Raw genomic sequence first — 17315 nt, 5'->3', positions numbered from 1 at the left:
AAATATAATCCTGTATACTTCTTCAGGACAAGGCACTGAAATAAAGTATGTTATTTAGTATCTTTTAAGGTACATCATGAAAACGAACTGTCTGCTTGCTCTGTCTTACCTGAAGAGCCAAACCAACAAGTTCCCAAATATAACTCACTATACACCCTGGAAATTCTCATTGGAAACAACTACTGAGAATAATCATCCACATCTAACAGCAAGTTGTATCAATCACCTATTTAGTCAAATGTCCTGCTCAAGACACGAGACTGCACACACGTCTAGACAATGCCTTAAACATTAATTGGCAAAGTAGCTGGTTTTTGTTGCTTGGGTTTTTTTTTAAAAGAGAGGAGCTTTATTTCTAGATCGAGTCGCGTTACAAAGCACATTTAAAATTTCACCTTCCGAGTCTGAAATGTCTGTGGTAATGCTGGAATCCTAAAAAGAACAGTAGTTTTGCCTCAACAGGCGAATAAGGACAAAGTGCATATACCACCAGGATGTGGCTGCCTAGGGTTATCCTGAGAGTGATAAAGCCAGGTCCTTGATAATCGTGCCACTCAGCTGAGGAATTGTGCTGATCATCAGTAGTTCTCTACTCGCATACTTGTTCTTTATAGCCTGCAGACAAAGGAAAAGTGTTACAAAAGATTTACACATAGAGTATTAATGTTCAGGCAGATAATTTCAGGTGAAATTAGCCCAGCTGCTTGGAAAACAAGCAAACAAACAAGTGAACTGGGTCGCAACGTAGCAAGAGCAGTTTGTCAAACACTTTTTGAGTTGCTACTAATGCAACTTGCTCTCGCAGGCTTTAAGAATAGCATATACTTAAGAAAATATACAGAACATTTACCTACAGAGCCACAAAATGCAGCACAGGCATTTCTACAACATTAAAGATTTAAGCAGTTATACTTACAATGTATTTGGTTAATGTCTCATTTACTTTGACCACGTTCTTGGCCATATGTTTCATCGTCATCACAAGGCTGTCTTCTGTATACCCAGTGTAGTACTGGTGCTTCGTACCCTGCAGCACAACGGGAAGAGACGTGAGATTTAGGAGGTGGGGGATTGCTGCTCAAGGCATGATCACTTCAGACAGCAAATGCCCTAAGCTTCACGGCTTAGCCTTGAGTGCTAGGCACTGCAGTACTGTCAGTTCAGGCGACAGATCCAGAGTAACATCTGGCACATAGTAGATGTCTGGACACATCAATGCCAAGAAGCAGGTTTCTGTGCTGCACAGAAGATAAAAGAAGCAACCCTTGCACGAGTAACCCCTAGTTGAATTACAATTCACTATTTGTGGTCCACGATTTCATTGTTCTACACTTACTGTGAGATTAGGAAAATCTACCTTCTTTACTTACAATGTGACCTTCCATAACTCAATACATTCAGGAGAAAAATCCTTTCTTACGACAGTGTTCACGCAGAAAAAGAACATTTTTAGTGGTATATTCCATTTTCTGTCTGCAACTATGCATCAGGCTGTCCAACTGTCATTGATCGCCAACATTATTACTGACCTAAATGCAATTTTCTGAAGCTGTGGTTTTAATGGTTCAATCAATTGACTAAAGGAAAAAACTGTTAAAAATGAATCAGATTAAAATACTTACCCATTTTTCATGTCCCAGAATCTTTTGGGACAAGCATAACGCAGCAGCTGCAATCTCTGAAGGACGATGATGAACCATGTCGTAGTCTATCAGTGTCAGCTCCATCAGGTATTTTGCTAGTGTATGTTGCTTCGCATCAGCCTATCAGATTGAAAGCTCGTTAATTCACGAAGTCTTACTTCACCGTATCGTAATAATTTGGGATTGTTTATTGCATTCATTAACTGACAAAACAACAACAGTCAACAAAATCTTTATTTAGGGACCATAGTCTCTAACAGGCACTTGCCTCCAAGTCAAGACCAGAGGCCAAACCAGTCTAGTCTAGCAGCCATTTGCAATTTAGATACAAAATGAGGATTTTAACAGAAAACTGCAGTGCCAGGCACTGCTGTGCCCAACCCGGGGTACAAGTGTATATGTAATACGCTTTGGTGAGGGGTGGGGGCAGGCAATGGTGGCATAGGAGAAGCAGTAGTGTAAAATGAGTTAAGGAAATGCCTACTAAAGCAGTCCGCTAACTTAAAGAGCTACCCTAGTGGTCTGTTGAGGTACCTGAAGCCCACTTCAAGTGTGGGCAGTTCACTTGAGCGTAACTACTGAGGAGGGAAAAAGGGGTCAGGTCAAAGAGGAAGTTCATCTTTTGATTCCTAAATAATAAAATATTTGTATCCAAAAATTATGAACTGCAACACTGCTCACTTTTTACTAAAGTAAACACCTGATCACCAGACAAAAGATTACTCTAAAAGCAAGGGTTCTGCTTTTAACCCTTGTTTAATTTACCCTAACACAGTAAAATTACTGCCACTAAGATTGAACACAGACCTCAGTGAACAGAAATGTGAACTGCTACTGGCTGACAGAGTGACGTTATCATGCTAATCCACATGGTGGAGTTTCACAGCTGAATTTTTCCTACATACAGCATGTAAGCAGAAAGCAAGTAAGATCACATGATAAAAAGCCAGAAGCAATCCTAACAGACTTTATACAGGTAAGTTCTAGACAATGAGGACAAGTACCCACCTTCCCAGCTTTTGATGCTCTTCTTAAGAAGTGAATTGGAAGAGGTCGTCCCAAATCAAAGTTTAACTCTTTAAGAATCGTAATCTCCATTTCTCTAACTTCATCACTGGTGTAGGCATTATCAGTAATGTAAACAAAGTCTGCTATGTCAGGAGAGTACATCTCCTCGTATTTTGAGGCTAGAAGCAGTGCTGTTACACCCACCAGCTGAAGCCTCTTGCGAGATACCGCATGACTCTGAAATACAGGAGTTTTAAGAAGTAGGCCTTGGTGTCAAACTCTGAACAGATTCTAATTTGTCAGTGTAAAATAGCAGTACAACAGTGCTCATTCTTATAACATAAATGAGATTTTCCCCTTTGAGTCAGAAATGTCCCTACAATGACAGGCTCAAAGAGAACTGCAGCCGCAGTTAAGATGCTACATTATACAGAGCTCTTACACAGCCAGCAGGTTCTATAGATTCTTAAATGTATGAAGAAAGCATAAATCCTAAACTCCTTTAAAAGTACAGTCACTGAATGAGCCTCCTAACCCAAACAAGAGTTGAAAAATATCTTACTTGTAAGAAGCGATCCATAATTGCCACACACATATACAGTGTTTCCTGCAAGAGCTGGAATCTTGAGTGGACCTGGACAAGCCAGTCAACTAAAATTGCGCGCATACGTCCATTGATCGTCTTCCCATCAAGGTAATGTGGGTGGACTGATTGCTGCAGCTGTTGGAGAAAGAGCTGTGTGAGATAAACACAACAAAATAAACACTATAGTGCAAAGCAGCATATAGTGCAAAGAATCCATATATCGTACCTCAAGCTCTCTCAGATACAGATAGATATCTTTTACGTAGTCACTACACAGTTGAGGATTCCCCCAGTCATCAGCATCAATGTCTTCTACATTGTTGAGCAACACATCAGAAAAGGCTTGGCACAAATCCTTCTCTTCCATAGACACATCCATAGGGACAGGAGACAGAACCTAAGGAACAGATCATAGCGCTTACACATTTATTAAGCTGTAACGCTCCTTCGTTTCCACATTTTTCCAGTTACTAGTACAATTTCTTAGGACAGAAGAAGTTGAAACTGAGCTCGCATTCTAGCGTGACAAGCTTTCACTAAGATGCTGTACAAACAGAACTGGAAGACTTTGTAATAATTGCCAGCTAAAGCAGAAACCATTCAGTACTTCAATAGCTATTTGTACCAGTTTAAAGTTATTCTTTAAGTACAACATGCATTAAACCAAAGCCTCAGTGCAGACGTGTTGCTTTTTCAGCAGGGAAGCGAGATCCATCCTATGTATTCTGAAGTTAGAGCTCCAAGTTGCAAGACAAATTAAGAATCAGAGCAGTATCATTACTTCCTACCTTTGGAACACCATTTTCTTTCAATGTTTGATTTGCAGCAGCTGGAGGTTTAGGCAGTGCAGTTGCATTTACGATCTTACTGGGGCCTTTTGTAGGTTTTGTGGATGCTTTGCAGCACTCTGTTTTCTGTAGTGAAAACATTTACTATTAGCATGGAACTAGTAACGCATCTTTTCCTTACAGCTAGATTTTAAATGTTCCTATACCTTAGTCGCATGGGTTCCTCGTGTCACAACTTTATTTCCTATTTCTTCCAAAGCAGCCCTTTTACCAGCAAGGCGAGTTTTGGCTTTACTTTTAAGATCAATCACAGCATTCTCCATCCCTCTAGTGACCTAAAGCAATAAAATTCAAATTACAGCTTAGAGTCAGAAACCAACATATTTAATTTTCAGAAGCCTAACTCCATTACGCACTCACCATCCCCGTACCGCTGTACCTCTGCACGTGTTATCCCTATCCGTTACTCAACCAGTTTTATTTCCTACCCGTTCCCATATGCTCAGAGGACAAACAAAGCAACTCCTTTGTTAGCTACCTACCATGTAAGTGAGAAAGCTGATACTACGCGTACAAAAATAAGCATTCTTTGTTACGTATAGCAAAGAAGCCACCAGGTTTAAAGAGTTTCTTGGGGAGTTTAGGTTAAACTGTCACCGTAGAAAACAGGTTCTTGGGTCCCCTTCACGCACCTTCCCATGGAGGCTCTGGAATCCCCCCCTCCCTCCCGCATCCCCCGCACCGTGAGGGGGAGGGGCGGGAGGCGAAGGCCAGGTGCGAGCTGGGGGCAGTGCCAGGTGAAGTGGGACAAACCTGGGGGGGGAACGGGGGACACGAGGGCAGCGCGCCCCCCTCGCCCCGACTCACGCACAGCTCAGCCCGGCTTCAGCCCCCCACCCCCCCCCCCCCCAGCTCCCAACCCCTCCCTCCCCGCCCCCCCAACCCCGCCTCAACGGCAGGCCCCACTCCACTCCGGCCGATGCCCACACCACAGAGGCACAGGGGGGCTCCCGGGCCGCTAAGGCGCTAGGAGCGGCCCCCCCTCAGGGGCGCGCTCCCCTCCCCCCTTCCCCACCCCTCCGGGGCGCGCCCCCACCCCTCCCCTCCCCCTCCCTTCAGGGGCGCCCCCCCTCAGGGGCGCGCTTCCCCCCCTCCCCTCAGGGGCGCTCCCCCCCCTCCTCTCCCCTCCTCTCAGGGGCGCCCCCCCTCAGGGGCGCGCTCCCCCCCATCCCCTCCCCTCAGGGGCGCGCCCCCCCCCCCAGCCTCCCCTCAGGGGAGCGCACCCCGCCCCCGCGTTCAGCTGCCTCAGGGGCAAGGGCGGCAGGATCTAGGGGCGGCTGGCCCCTGCCGCCGCACCAGCGATACTCACAGGGGCGCGGCGCGACACCGGCAACGCCATAGCAAAGAGTATAAGGGACAGCCGTGGCCACTCGCCCCCCTTCTCACTCAGACTCGCCCACCTCCAGCAGCACCAGCGACTGGAGCCTCACGCCGCCGCGGAGCCTTTTAAATCCCCTCTCCCGCTCGCCTATTGGGCAGCTTCGTACGATGCACGCACTGGATTGGCTCGCCTTCTCAGGCCCCTCCTAAGCAGGAAACGGTTTGAACGGTTTCCGGCAGGCGGGCCGGTGCGCAGCGGGGGGGCGGGGCCCCGGTGCCGCGGGTGCCCTTGGCCGCCTGGCCCCCGGCTGGCAGCAGCCTCAGAGCCGGGGAGCCTGGGGGGGCTTACGGCGGCCGGAGAGCAGCCGGGTGCTCAGCAGAGCATGGAGCCAGCCGCACGCCGCAGCAATTCCCTCAGGGTTCTCGCAGGCCGTGAGGGAGGAGGGGGGGCAGCTAGGACCGAGCTTGGTTGAGCCGCTGGGCCGGGGTTCGGGAATCCAACGCCACAGCAGCTGCCTAAACTGACATAAAGTTGTAATTCCTACTGCTCTGCGGTGGCCTAAACTGACAGAAAAGTCCAACAACGACTATTCTGCTACTGCCTCCACTGACAGAAAGGCCTAGCTACAGCTATTCTGCCACCTCCCAAAACGAGCATTGCATGTTTACTCGCATCACATCTGCACAGATTTTTTTATAACCTTCCTAAGGTCAGCTGTCCTGAATTCCCGAGTATCCGGATGGTTCTCTTTATCACCGCATTTAACTGTGGCTAAGTGCTGATCCTTCACTGAGCAGCTTTTTTTCTTGGTCAGCACCTGTAAGAACGCCATGTATGCAAAAGAATTTTTACTAGACCAAGATTTCAGAGGGAACACAAGGCAAAAGGGGAAAAAAAAAAAGCCAACTTCCGTAAGAAACAGATTTTGAATGATACCAGTCTAACGTTTTATTTATTGCATACAAAAGGATTTCTTGACAATGGAATTTTATATGAAAAGTAATTTGATGCATACTGTTGAGAATCTTCAAAGTCAAAGATGCCGCAGAAAACTTAAGGCAATGCATCTAAGCATATAAAGCACAGTAAGTGGTGGAAATTCTCCAAATCAAAAGCCTATTCTTTTTCCTTCCCTTAAATTATGGTTAAGCCACAACTTTCTGGAACAGAAGTAGGCTGCAGCTTTATTAGCCCCTGCAATAGCACGTAAGATCAGAACACTGCGATTCCTGGAAAATACGTAAGTGTTCAACATCACATTACAATGATATGCATACATTTAAAAGCAAGACAATATCAGTAGCAGTTATAAAACAAGTCAATCCATGGACCACTAAAATACCTCTAGTACCAGGCACCCAAATCAGGTGCATACAAGATTTCCTAAAAGGTAAAATAAAAAAAAAATAATAAATAAATTCCCCAAACCTGTGCTTCTTTGTCCTGTAAGAAAGTCAAAATAGATTCTACCACATACCCAGGGTCTCAATTATTTCAGAGGCCCCATTTGTTGGTTGTTTTTTTGTTTGTTTTGTTTCGGGGTTTCTTTTGTCCCATAACTCTCAAGTACCTTCTTGGAAACTTTTGCAAGTGAGTATCATCAGACTTCAAGCATCAATGGTCAACTAACATCCCTCCTTTTCAACAGTCACTGACAAACACAAAGTGTCTGTTCAGTCCTTCCAGTTATGTTTATTCATTTTTACCAATGCAGCTTCAACTTCATACTCACTTTTAAGTTTCCTACAGCCAAATGTTCAAGAAGCTTTACCATAAAACCATGTCAGGTTTTGAAGCAGTCAAATCACATGTTGCTTCTCTCCCATATCCCCCATTGTACAAGCACAAAGTGGTTTTCAGTTCAGTTTTAAGCAATGCAATTAAGCTTGACAACGTCCATTTATCACACATGCTGGAATAAAACCTCTCTCCACTTAAACCCTCAGTGCCAGAGGTGTTAAGTTTGCTGCCAGCAACAGACACTGCACTGGCAAATGCTACTCCTAACAGATTAGGGGAAAAAAAAAAAAAGGAAGCAGCTTTAACCAGACAAAAACAGGCATCAAATTAGATAAGGTAATATTTATAAATGGGTCACTTTTTTTGTGTAAACAGTTAATCTTCTAGGTTTACTGTAAACCATTTTACAATTAATCTGAATATGAAAGACAAAGACAAGAGAAACTGAAGGTATTTATTATTCAATCCACTTACAAAGCAGGTGGCTTAATGCAAGCTTACTGACATGTTTGTATATGATCCCCGAGGAACATCTTTTCCAAAGCGACAGTAATACTGTCTCAATGTTTTTGCACATTTGCATTTTGCAATGTTGAGCACATTTAAATAAACTATAAACTATTCTATATGTGAAAGAATGTTGATGAGCAACTTGAATCCTGATGTGGATTAAAACCTCCTTCAAAGGCGAAATGTTAGTACATTATAACTTAATTCTATATACTATATTATGCAGCAAATCTTAACTATAGAAAATATTTCAATCAGTGATGGACTGTTGGTAATTTATAAAGAGGGAATCTATGATCAAGGCAAAAACTAGGTAACCACATAATTTGTGTCTAGTTTCTACAGAAATTTACAGGCTTTCAATTTACTAATGAAAAATAAAACAAGAGACAAGTGGATTTAGCTAACTTTATTAACTTTAAAACTAATAAAAATCCCAAGACAAGCCTGGAATCCTTAAAAGTTCTATGAATGCATGTATACCTGCCAAAAAAAAAAACCCAACCCCACCAAAAAACAGAAAAAACCAAAACCCCTGCAGCTCTAAGTCCTTATTGAATGGTTTTATATTTTTAAAAAAAAAAAAGCCAAACAAAAAAAACCCCAACCCCCCCCCCAAAACCCTTCAATGTGCGCAGATATTTCAACTTAAGTTAGCAGAAGACCAAACAGATTCTAAGCTCTTTCTCCATTTCCCTAATAATTCTTTCAATCTGCAAGTATCTAAAATCCAGCTAACTGAAATCAACATTTAGTGTTCACTAGAGCTGTTTCACAGCAGCAAAATATTTAAGTTAGGGATTCAAATTTCTAGACATAGGAAGAAAATGATAAATACAATCTGAACAGCAGTCTAAATGTTTTAATATTGACATTCAAATATATCTGCATTGTGCTGAAATTTTAAAAATGAACACAAAAATCCTATCAGACAAAAACTCTGGTGATGAGTATGCTATACGTATCGGTCAAACTGAATATAGTTCATATTCTGTTCCCAGTATTAAGGATGTTATTTGACTCAGAACTGATATTGTAAATATACAGCAGCCATTTTTTCCTAATTAAGGAATGTCTCAATACATAATATTATCCTTTTCTAGATGATCTTTATACATTTAAACTAAAAATATACGATCGATTAAATTAAGGAATCCGAGGTTAGTAATGAGTGAAATCATACTTTCAAAGCTTGATACTATGTAAAACAAACAAAAAAAAAAAGAAAAAAAAAAAAAGACCACACAATTCTACTTACTAAAGCAGCTAATCTTGCCTGCAAGTTTGGGGTCACAAAGCCCATAATATGTGCAAACAAATGCAATACAAGGAACCATGCAAAAATACAGTAATGAATTAAAAGAAAAAATGTAAAACCTAAAAAAAAAAAGTTTTATAAATACACTGAAACTCAACTGTCTTCTACATAAACTGTAGGTCTAGCATTAGTTGTACCATATAGCAGAGCCAGCACTCTAGGTTCAATGCTTCCAAATCTGCGCAGGTAAGTCATGCCATCTTTGGTTGACTGCAGTACCAGGAAGGACGAGAGGGAGCGAGAGGGAGGACAAGAGTTTTGGAAAGCGGTGTCAACTTTCACTAGGCAGTTGAGCCTCAATGTCCACTCTGCAAATGGGGCACTTCTTGTTAGTAATCAACCACTGATCTACACATACCTGGTGGAAAAGGTGCATACATGGAAGGCGCCTGTCATCAGAACAGAAAAACATCAGTGTTAGTAAAGCATTTCTGTATCAGATACCTTTTGGGGAAACAGTCATGTGGGATTTGCTACTGAGGTGCTTATTGGTTTTGTATGTGCATGTTTTTCCAGAAGTTTCACTAGCCTTTCCAACTGGACCTGCATTTTGTCTAGTTTCAAGAAGAAATGGATACAGGCAAAGTAGTCAAGCATCAGCTAGCTTCTGCTGTATCACACTGATTTAAACCTGTTACAGCTGAAGTAGCATTACTCCATAAAAACTACATTTGACAGTCCTCACTAATTCAGGGCTTGGGCTCATGTTATAAGACAGGCAGTCAACTTATGCAAGACCACAAGAAAATAACCTGCAATCTACCCAAAGGCAATACAGACTGAATAATGCATGTTTTTCAGTTGCAACTTGTTTTATTTATTGGCTTAATGACAGGTAAGTCTTTAATTGTAACTGTTAACCTAGGTATTGCAGAGTGTGTACCATGTTCAAGTATGGCCTCAAAGGCAGGACATTAACAGTACATTCTGATCTTTTCAGTGGTACTATTTACCTGACATCTTCACCTTCCTCCAATATAGACAAACAGATGGTACACTTTTCCTCTGTGTCTTCTTCTGTTCCTTCCTCCCCATCTTGTTTGCAGTGCAGTTTCCTCTGTGAGAACCAATCAGTTGTTACCTTATTAGTAGAGATGACATTATTGACAAACTGAGTAAAATCTGTTTTTAATACATATTCAACACATACTTCTTTGAAAACATTTCGTAAGATTTATTCAAATGTACTTGAGCCAAAACAATCGAGAACTAGCACTTGGAGCAAAATCACAGGACATTTCAAATTTAACTACTGTTATGTGAATATATTAATTTCATATAGTTGCAACCAGACCTTTTACTTGGAAGATATTTTTCATTCATGAAGAGGCAAAAAAAAAAAATATCCTTTCAAACCTGGTATCTTAAGTCACTATTTATCAAGTGTGAAAGAACACTACGTAAAGATGGATGGAATTCTATCATATGGTATAATAAGTTGTCTCTCAGTTGGAGTTTAAGTTGTCAAAATTCTGTAACAGATTCAAAAATTCCTAGTGTCCCAGGCTTCCTAATGTGATCAAAGATTAAAATGATACATACCAAGCAAGTAAGCATCATGAACAATTTGTTGCAAAAATGAAATCTTACTTTATTTGATGGGTTATCACTGAAGTCTGTTGACAATTCAGCTATTACCGATAGTTATCTCACTGCTCACAAGGTTATTCATAACTGCTAGACAAGTTATTAAATCATATCAAACCACTTTCATTTACCACATTACTGTAGGTCTTTATCTAGGGACAAATTTTTAATTTTCTTTGTGAAAGAAGCGGCATTGTAAGCTTTGCCTACAGTCCTTGAAATTGCAAAATAAGAAAACATGCACTCTTTGAAGCTGACACTTCTGGAGATTTGACATAAACATTATTACATTTTACAAAGAAATATGGACAGGCCACAATTTGGGAAATCCTCACCTTTTTGTATTTATGTGGATATGTGCATCTTTCTATAGTTCCCTGTGTTGCTCCACGATTAACGTTGCCTAATCGTTCCTCCAAGTGAATCAGCTCCTAAAAAATTATCAAGGAATAAATAGTGTAAGAACTGTTATTTCAACTACCTTCAGCAAATACGAATTTTATTCTAACCCATTTGCAGAATGACAAACTCAATTCCCATATTATTCAAATACAAGCAAAACAAAAAGGAGTACGTTGTGTGGGAAAAGTGATGGGTTTCTGTAGGAAAATCCACACAACACTGCCTGGTATCTTAAGTTACAGGGAAACACTACTATTAAAAAAAAATAAAATAATCAGAAATTGTTTGTCAGCTAGGAATGGTTATCGATATGTTCACACGTACTTGCGTGCCTAATGAGGAAAATACAATTAAAAAGCACTACGTAAATATTTGCTTTCTAACAGTCATTAAGGCCTAGAAAAAAAAAAAAAGTTGCTTATGTTGAAATACAATGATTTATTTTTCTCCAGCAATGAGTTTATTAGAACCATGAGATGTCACTGAAGATGTTTTCAGTGGACTAGGTCATTAACTCTCTGCATCTGATAGCATTTATTTTCTCCTTTATTTTTTTCTTTTCTTCCCTCAGTTTCAATTCCTGCACTACATAACAAACAGGACAGCACTGTTGAAGTTGCCAAGTTTCACCCTCACTGGGAGGATCCTGGCATGGTTATTCAGAGACACCGCTACCTTCTACCGACATATCTAGTGACTACTACACCTACTACCAGGAGAGTGGGCAGAGCAGGATAACCACCTAAGCCTACATTGTCCAGGGCACCTTTTATTGACTGACTGCTCAATACACTTTTATCCCAGTTCACGATAGTGAGGTCATTCTATAAATAAAGGGTATTTTCTTTATGATACTTTTACATCTATATATAGAACTAGGTCTACCATACACCCTCCCCATATTCCCTCATGACACATTTTGACATATATCTAGTTTTATTCTATTACAAACCTCAAAATTGCCCCTGAAAGGGCCTCTGAATGATGTTCCATCCAATCCCGATGAAATGTAACGGATGTGAGGGTAGCCCGCCATGTCTGGTACCTATTCAAACAGCAGACGTTAAGTTAAACCTATTCAGAACAGTTTCAGTATTTTACTGTTCACTTTGTAAAATTTAAGATCCTTTTGCTTTTATTGAATCACTTATTATTTATACCCCTCAGCTTGAGCATACAGTTCCAACTGACATCGTAACTTATCACCACTCTGAGCTCTCTAAACATAACCAGAAGCAAAACAGAAGCGAGACTAGATCCTCTATTACAGTCTCTCCACATCTGCATTACATATTGCTTGGTCTCACCTCCCAGGTCTCAAAATCTCAACCAACTCTATATAAACTGCCATAAATATCTACCTATATTTGTAAACAAAACACCTAAAAGCCATGCATGAAGTTACAAGAAGGACTTGCTACAGGTTCTCAAAATACAAATTTTTGGTACCGCAGAAGAAACAAGGCTAAAATACTCAGTCTGGAAAAAACAGACAATATCCTTATCTTACTCAAAACAACATCTTCAGACACACTTCAAATTTAAAGGCAGATAAAAAAAACAGTAACACTCAAAACTCAGATCTAATGTCACAGGCAACTCTACATACACTCTAATTCAAGCAGCCGCTGACTTCCTTGCATATAAAGAGATACAAGCAGTGAAAAAAATAACCAGTGTCCAGTGACACACCTACAGCCACATCAAGAACCAGTGCTGTTCATACAGGAAAGCAGACCACCACCACAGCAGGGCTTCTGCAGTCCATTTTTACCCCCCCATGGTGAACGAATAACGGTATTAGCAGCAATTTTTAAAACAGGTAAAAAAAACCCAAACGACCAGCAGATTCAGCGTGTTTAATCATGTAGAGCGTAACTGATACGAGGACTGTAAGCAGCAGTTCATTTGGAAATAACATGAAGTGCTTAAGTACTATCTTCCTTCCTCTGCTATCAGCTGGTAACATCTCTGCTGCTGCATGACAGCTCAAAATTCATCCCATGAGGCTGTCAACAAGTCAGACACCCCAGACATTATTCATGAAGTCAGGTATTCATGCATGGCTTTTCTTATTTCCAGCAAACACTTCTAAACTTACCATATGTAAAAGTGTAAAACTGAATTAATGCTTTGTGAGAAAGCACAGGCAGAGCCGAAGTTCCTTGCATAACGTTAACAGGCCAATAAGCTACCTCTCTACATTTTTCAAATCCAGTCCAGTAATTTAAAGCTGACAGGGACAGAAAAGATTTCTCTGCCCTAAATACTATTTTTTTTCCAGAAAAGAAAACCAGAATATTTTAAAGCAGTTCACAAGGTGCTTGCTAAATGATGACCGTGTAGTGCCAATATAAGCTACAAATACAGTGACACTATTAGTATTAGATTCTTACAAACCAGAGTAATAGAAACTGAAAATTTTCTTTCAGACTATTTCCAGAATACTAATACAGGGAGTGCCTCTCTCACAAGCAGCCTAAGTATCTGTTGGTCTGGTGCTAATTAGAGCTGGGAAACAGGACAGGATGACTGCTGCAAAGTGCAGCACTGTATCAATTTAAAGATCTAAGTTGTTATGCAATACGCAGCGTGTATCTACAAAGATTATATACTAATACGTGGATTCAATACAACTGCAAATATAGAATTTTATATCACAAGATATGTATATTCATCTGCACACCTGAACACTTCCTGTAATTAACAATCTATTGGTGTCACAGGTCTGTAAACTGCAGCTGTAAAAGGAATTTGGGAGAGCGCACTAAAAACATGGCAATTTGTAAAAAATACATTGTAAGAAATCTGTCTCAGATAATCAGTGATTTATGATCCATTCTCCACTGAAGTAATTCTACTTTGTCTTCCAGTTACAGAAAACCCATTTAAAAAACTAGGTTGCTCATCCAACTACGCACATAGCTCTTGTCACAGGTTTCTAACTAGGTAGAGAGCTGTCTGGCATCACTTGGAAGTTTCCATTGCCTGTTACGACATTGTCAATCGATTGCCTCTGCTCAGAGGAAAGGAAAGGCTCCACAAAACCTAACCCAAATTTCAGGAGTGACTTTCATGGCTTGTTTTTTTGATTCACCAGGATTTGGAAACAGTTTGTTGGAAAACAATGCCTCTGGTAACAGAGATACTGCATCATTACAGGTGCTGGAAAGTCACAGGTGTACTGCTGTAATGCAAGAATTACAGTTCCAATTGCCTCAGAGATCAGAGCTTACCAGCTGCAGTGACATGCAGACAGGTCTCCTATTTGGAACAAATTCTGCTACTGGAGACTATTTAAAAAACCTACTAAATTTAATTTTAATGCTGCAAAACCAACCAAGAATTTCTCAAGAGTATATACCACAACAAACTACTCGAACAACAAAAACACTGGGTGGGACAATACATTTTCATGCTGATAAATGGGCCTTTATATTATCCTGATGGGGAATGGCATAAAAGCTCTGCAAAATTATCTGAACATGAATTATGTACAGGCTTTTTTATAAAATATTGTGAGAGTGCAGCTTACATTTCTGGGCAAGTAAAACACCGTCTTTTGAAAAAAAAATCTCGTGAAGAAAAAAAATAGCACTTCTATGCCTGCAGAACAAGCAGTCACTAACATAGCAAGACTTTTAACTAACTACATTTTTGACTACAAGCTGCAGAAAACATGGGCAAGAAACAACTATCAGTAATGCCCAACTAAGAACAATCTAATTAAAATCCCTCTGACAGTTACCATCGAGCTTCAAATGCAAAGAGATTTCAGCTCTCCTGAAACATCTCCACACACAAACGTAGGTGTGATTTCAGGAAGTTTTCATATTGAACATAAGAAAAAAGGAAAGGCACAAAGCTAAGGAAGAAAGGGAAGAGCTTAAGGTAATGCCAGTCTGCACTAAGTGCTCGTATATATTCTTTTGGATACAGTCAAAGCAACCTACTCTGGACCTGCACATTCCAGTACAAGTTTGCTAAGAACTGTTTGCTACTTGTAGAACAAGTATCATCTGTTTTAGTTTTACACTTTCTTCTACTGACACCTCCCACTACCACAAAAATTTGCAGCAACTAAAAAATTCAAGGCTACATCTGAACACAAACATGCTGAAAGAGCTTGAAACAGCTAACCTGCAGGAAATAGTTTCTTCCTTGCTACCTTCCTTTAAACACCTTCCATCTTTCCAGGATCTTTTTGCCTTTCAGTTGCCACAGTCCATGAAGCAATTCTTCCTTTGCATGGTACTACTAATCTTGTCCATCCCAAGCTTTTATTCAATGGTTCACATTTAAGTATCTTCATACTTATATAAGATCTTCATACATAGTAAATAAATCCCAACACTAAGCTTATCCAGTTAACTGCTTAGGTTCACATGAATACCCAAAAGGAAATAAAGCTGACCAATTAATATCTTAAGCCAAAATCAAACAAGGAAAAGTTGCAGTTTTCATAAACACTGTGCTAAGGAACATGTGCTGCACAGCTAAAACCCAACTATATCTGTGTCTGAGTGGAACATAAAATGAGAGCTCTGCAACAGCCTATATTCTACCAAAACCTGAAGAACAGTAATTGATGTTTATATTAAGAAAAAAAGCAGCAGCTGCATCACAAGAGTGCCTTTCCTTATTTGAAAAATGCAGTTAAATTTAATGCAGCTAATCAAGGCTATTTCAAACCTAAAGTTCACCTTGAACTATAACAGCTACCTTAAGTTACAGCCTTAAGGTAAGTGTTCAGATACTTTACAGCAAGTTTGTTGGCTTTTTTTCTATGGAACAATTGCAACTCTTAGAGCTGTTATACTTGTATGACTACACTCCGAGTGATGTTACTCTGCCCAGCACACACCTACCATAACATACTGGGGCCTAATGGCCTATACCTCCAAATCCCTCCCAATTTTTACAACCAAGTGCAGAGATGGCCTCAACCACTTGATGAGTCAGTCAACAGTTAAAGGAACAAAACAGGAAGGCTCTGAAATAAAAAGGGGTGGACAGCATATGAAAGCTTCATGCGTAACACCTGAGAGGGGTGAAGTTCCCATAAGTAACTTTTTTTTTTTTTAAAATCATGATCCAGAGATCTCCCCCTGACTGACAAGCTGCAGTCCAGGTTCACAAAATAAATCAAGAAGTCTTCTCAAGGGTTGCATCAACCCTATTGATATTTATTACACCATAGCTAGCAAGCTGTAAAGTCCAGAAAATTCTGCCCTGCCCCACCAGCCAATTCACGATGAACAAGACACTATTCAAAAAAAGGCAGAAGAAGCTGGAGTCAAGAGACTGGAACAGCATATCCCAGGAACTTCCTAGATTAACAGGTAGCTGAAACAATTTGAGAGGCACATAAATAGCTTCCATTATTTTAAGATACTGGTAGTGGGTTTGCATGGGAAGGTTTTGGTAGTGGGAGGCTGCAGAGGTGGCTCCTGTGAGAAGCTGCCAGAAGCCTCCCCCATGCCCAGTGGAGCCAACACCAGCCGGCTCCCAGTCGGACCCACCGCTGGCCAAGGCCGAGCTAATCAGCAGCGTTGGCAGCGCCTCTGGGGCAGCGTATTAAGAAGGGGAAAAAAAAAATAAATCTGCACCAGCAAGAGAAGGGAGTGAGACTTTGGGAGAGCAACAACTCTGCAGAGACCAAGGTCAGCGCAGCAGGGGCAGGCGGTGCTCCAGGCACAGAGCAGGGATGCCCCGGCAGCCCGCGGTGAAGGCCATGGTGAGGCAGGCTGTGCCCCCAGCCCGGGGGGCAACGGGGGAGCAGATCCCCCCCAGCCCGGGGAGGGCCCCACGCCGGAGCAGGGGGTGCCCCAAGGGGGCTGGGACCCTGTGGGGCAGCCTGCGCTGGAGCAGCTCCTGGCAGGACCTGTGGCCCCGCGGGGAGGGGAGCCCGGGCTGGGGCGGGTTTGCTGGCCGGGCTTGTTGCCCCCCGGGGACCCCACGCTGGAGCAGTCTGTGCCTGCAAGACGGCACCCCCTGGGAGGGACCCGGCTGGAGCAGCGTGTGCAGAACTGCAGCCCATGGAAGGGCTCACGCTGGAGAAGTTCATGGAGGGCTGTCTCCCGTGGGACGGACCCCACGCTGGAGCAGGGGCAGAGCGTGAGGAGGAAGGAGCGACAGAATCAACGTGACGAACTGACCATAACCCTCATTCCCTGTTCCCCTGCGCTGCATGGGTGGAGGAGAAAGAAATCAGGAATTAAGCCTGGGCAGAAGGGAAGAGTAGGGAGAAAGGGGTTTTCCTCATTTGTATGGTAAGAAAACTCATTTCCCCAAGTTGAGTCTGTTTTGCCTGTGACAGCAATTACCAAGTGATCTCCCTGTCCTTACCCTC

At 41.8% G+C, this 17315-nt stretch overlaps 2 protein-coding genes across 12 annotated transcripts in view; both read right to left on the bottom strand.

The window, feature by feature from the left end:
• Window positions 1-311: 311 nt before the first annotated feature.
• On the bottom strand, window positions 312-5521 carry CCNB2 (cyclin B2). Its single transcript, XM_040601556.1, has 9 exons — window positions 5395-5521; window positions 4232-4360; window positions 4026-4151; window positions 3464-3634; window positions 3214-3372; window positions 2652-2888; window positions 1623-1763; window positions 917-1027; window positions 312-615 (listed from the first exon to the last, which is right to left on the bottom strand). The coding sequence occupies exons 1-9, from the start codon at window positions 5422-5424 to the stop codon at window positions 511-513; spliced, it is 1209 nt and encodes a 402-aa protein (XP_040457490.1). The 5' UTR covers window positions 5425-5521; the 3' UTR covers window positions 312-510.
• Window positions 5522-5821: 300 nt separating this feature from the next.
• The window catches only part of RNF111 (ring finger protein 111), a 52429-nt gene continuing 40935 nt past the window's right edge, over window positions 5822-17315 (bottom strand). For 5 of the 11 annotated variants that reach the window (XM_040601550.1, XM_040601551.1, XM_040601552.1 and 2 more), the window contains exons 11-15: window positions 11916-12008; window positions 10897-10992; window positions 9928-10055; window positions 9333-9363; window positions 5825-6223 (exon numbers count right to left, since the gene is read on the bottom strand). In XM_040601550.1, coding sequence (XP_040457484.1) covers window positions 6080-6223; window positions 9333-9363; window positions 9928-10055; window positions 10897-10992; window positions 11916-12008 — 492 coding nt within the window. In that variant the 3' untranslated portion in view covers window positions 5825-6079. Of the gene's footprint in view, window positions 6224-7586; window positions 9364-9927; window positions 10056-10896; window positions 10993-11915; window positions 12009-17315 lie in introns of those variants that run through there. The other 6 variants (XM_040601549.1, XM_040601554.1, XM_040601546.1 and 3 more) reach the window with 5 other exon arrangements.

Source organism: Falco naumanni, chromosome 7 (assembly GCF_017639655.2).
Source record: "Falco naumanni isolate bFalNau1 chromosome 7, bFalNau1.pat, whole genome shotgun sequence".
NCBI classification, from domain to species: Eukaryota; Metazoa; Chordata; class Aves; order Falconiformes; family Falconidae; genus Falco; species Falco naumanni.
Note: the sequence above shows the minus strand (reverse complement) of the source record. Positions and strands in the feature narration are given on the sequence as shown.

Coding starts and splice junctions, on each gene's coding strand:
- CCNB2 (XM_040601556.1), bottom strand. CDS start 5,424: ATGGCGTTGCCGGTGTCGCGCCGCGCCCCT. Junction 3,635..4,025: donor AAGAAAATGGTGTTCCAAAG/GTAGGAAGTAAT, acceptor TCTGTTCCTTAG/GTTCTGTCTCCTGTCCCTAT. Junction 3,373..3,463: donor TGTATCTGAGAGAGCTTGAG/GTACGATATATG, acceptor TTTCTCCAACAG/CTGCAGCAATCAGTCCACCC.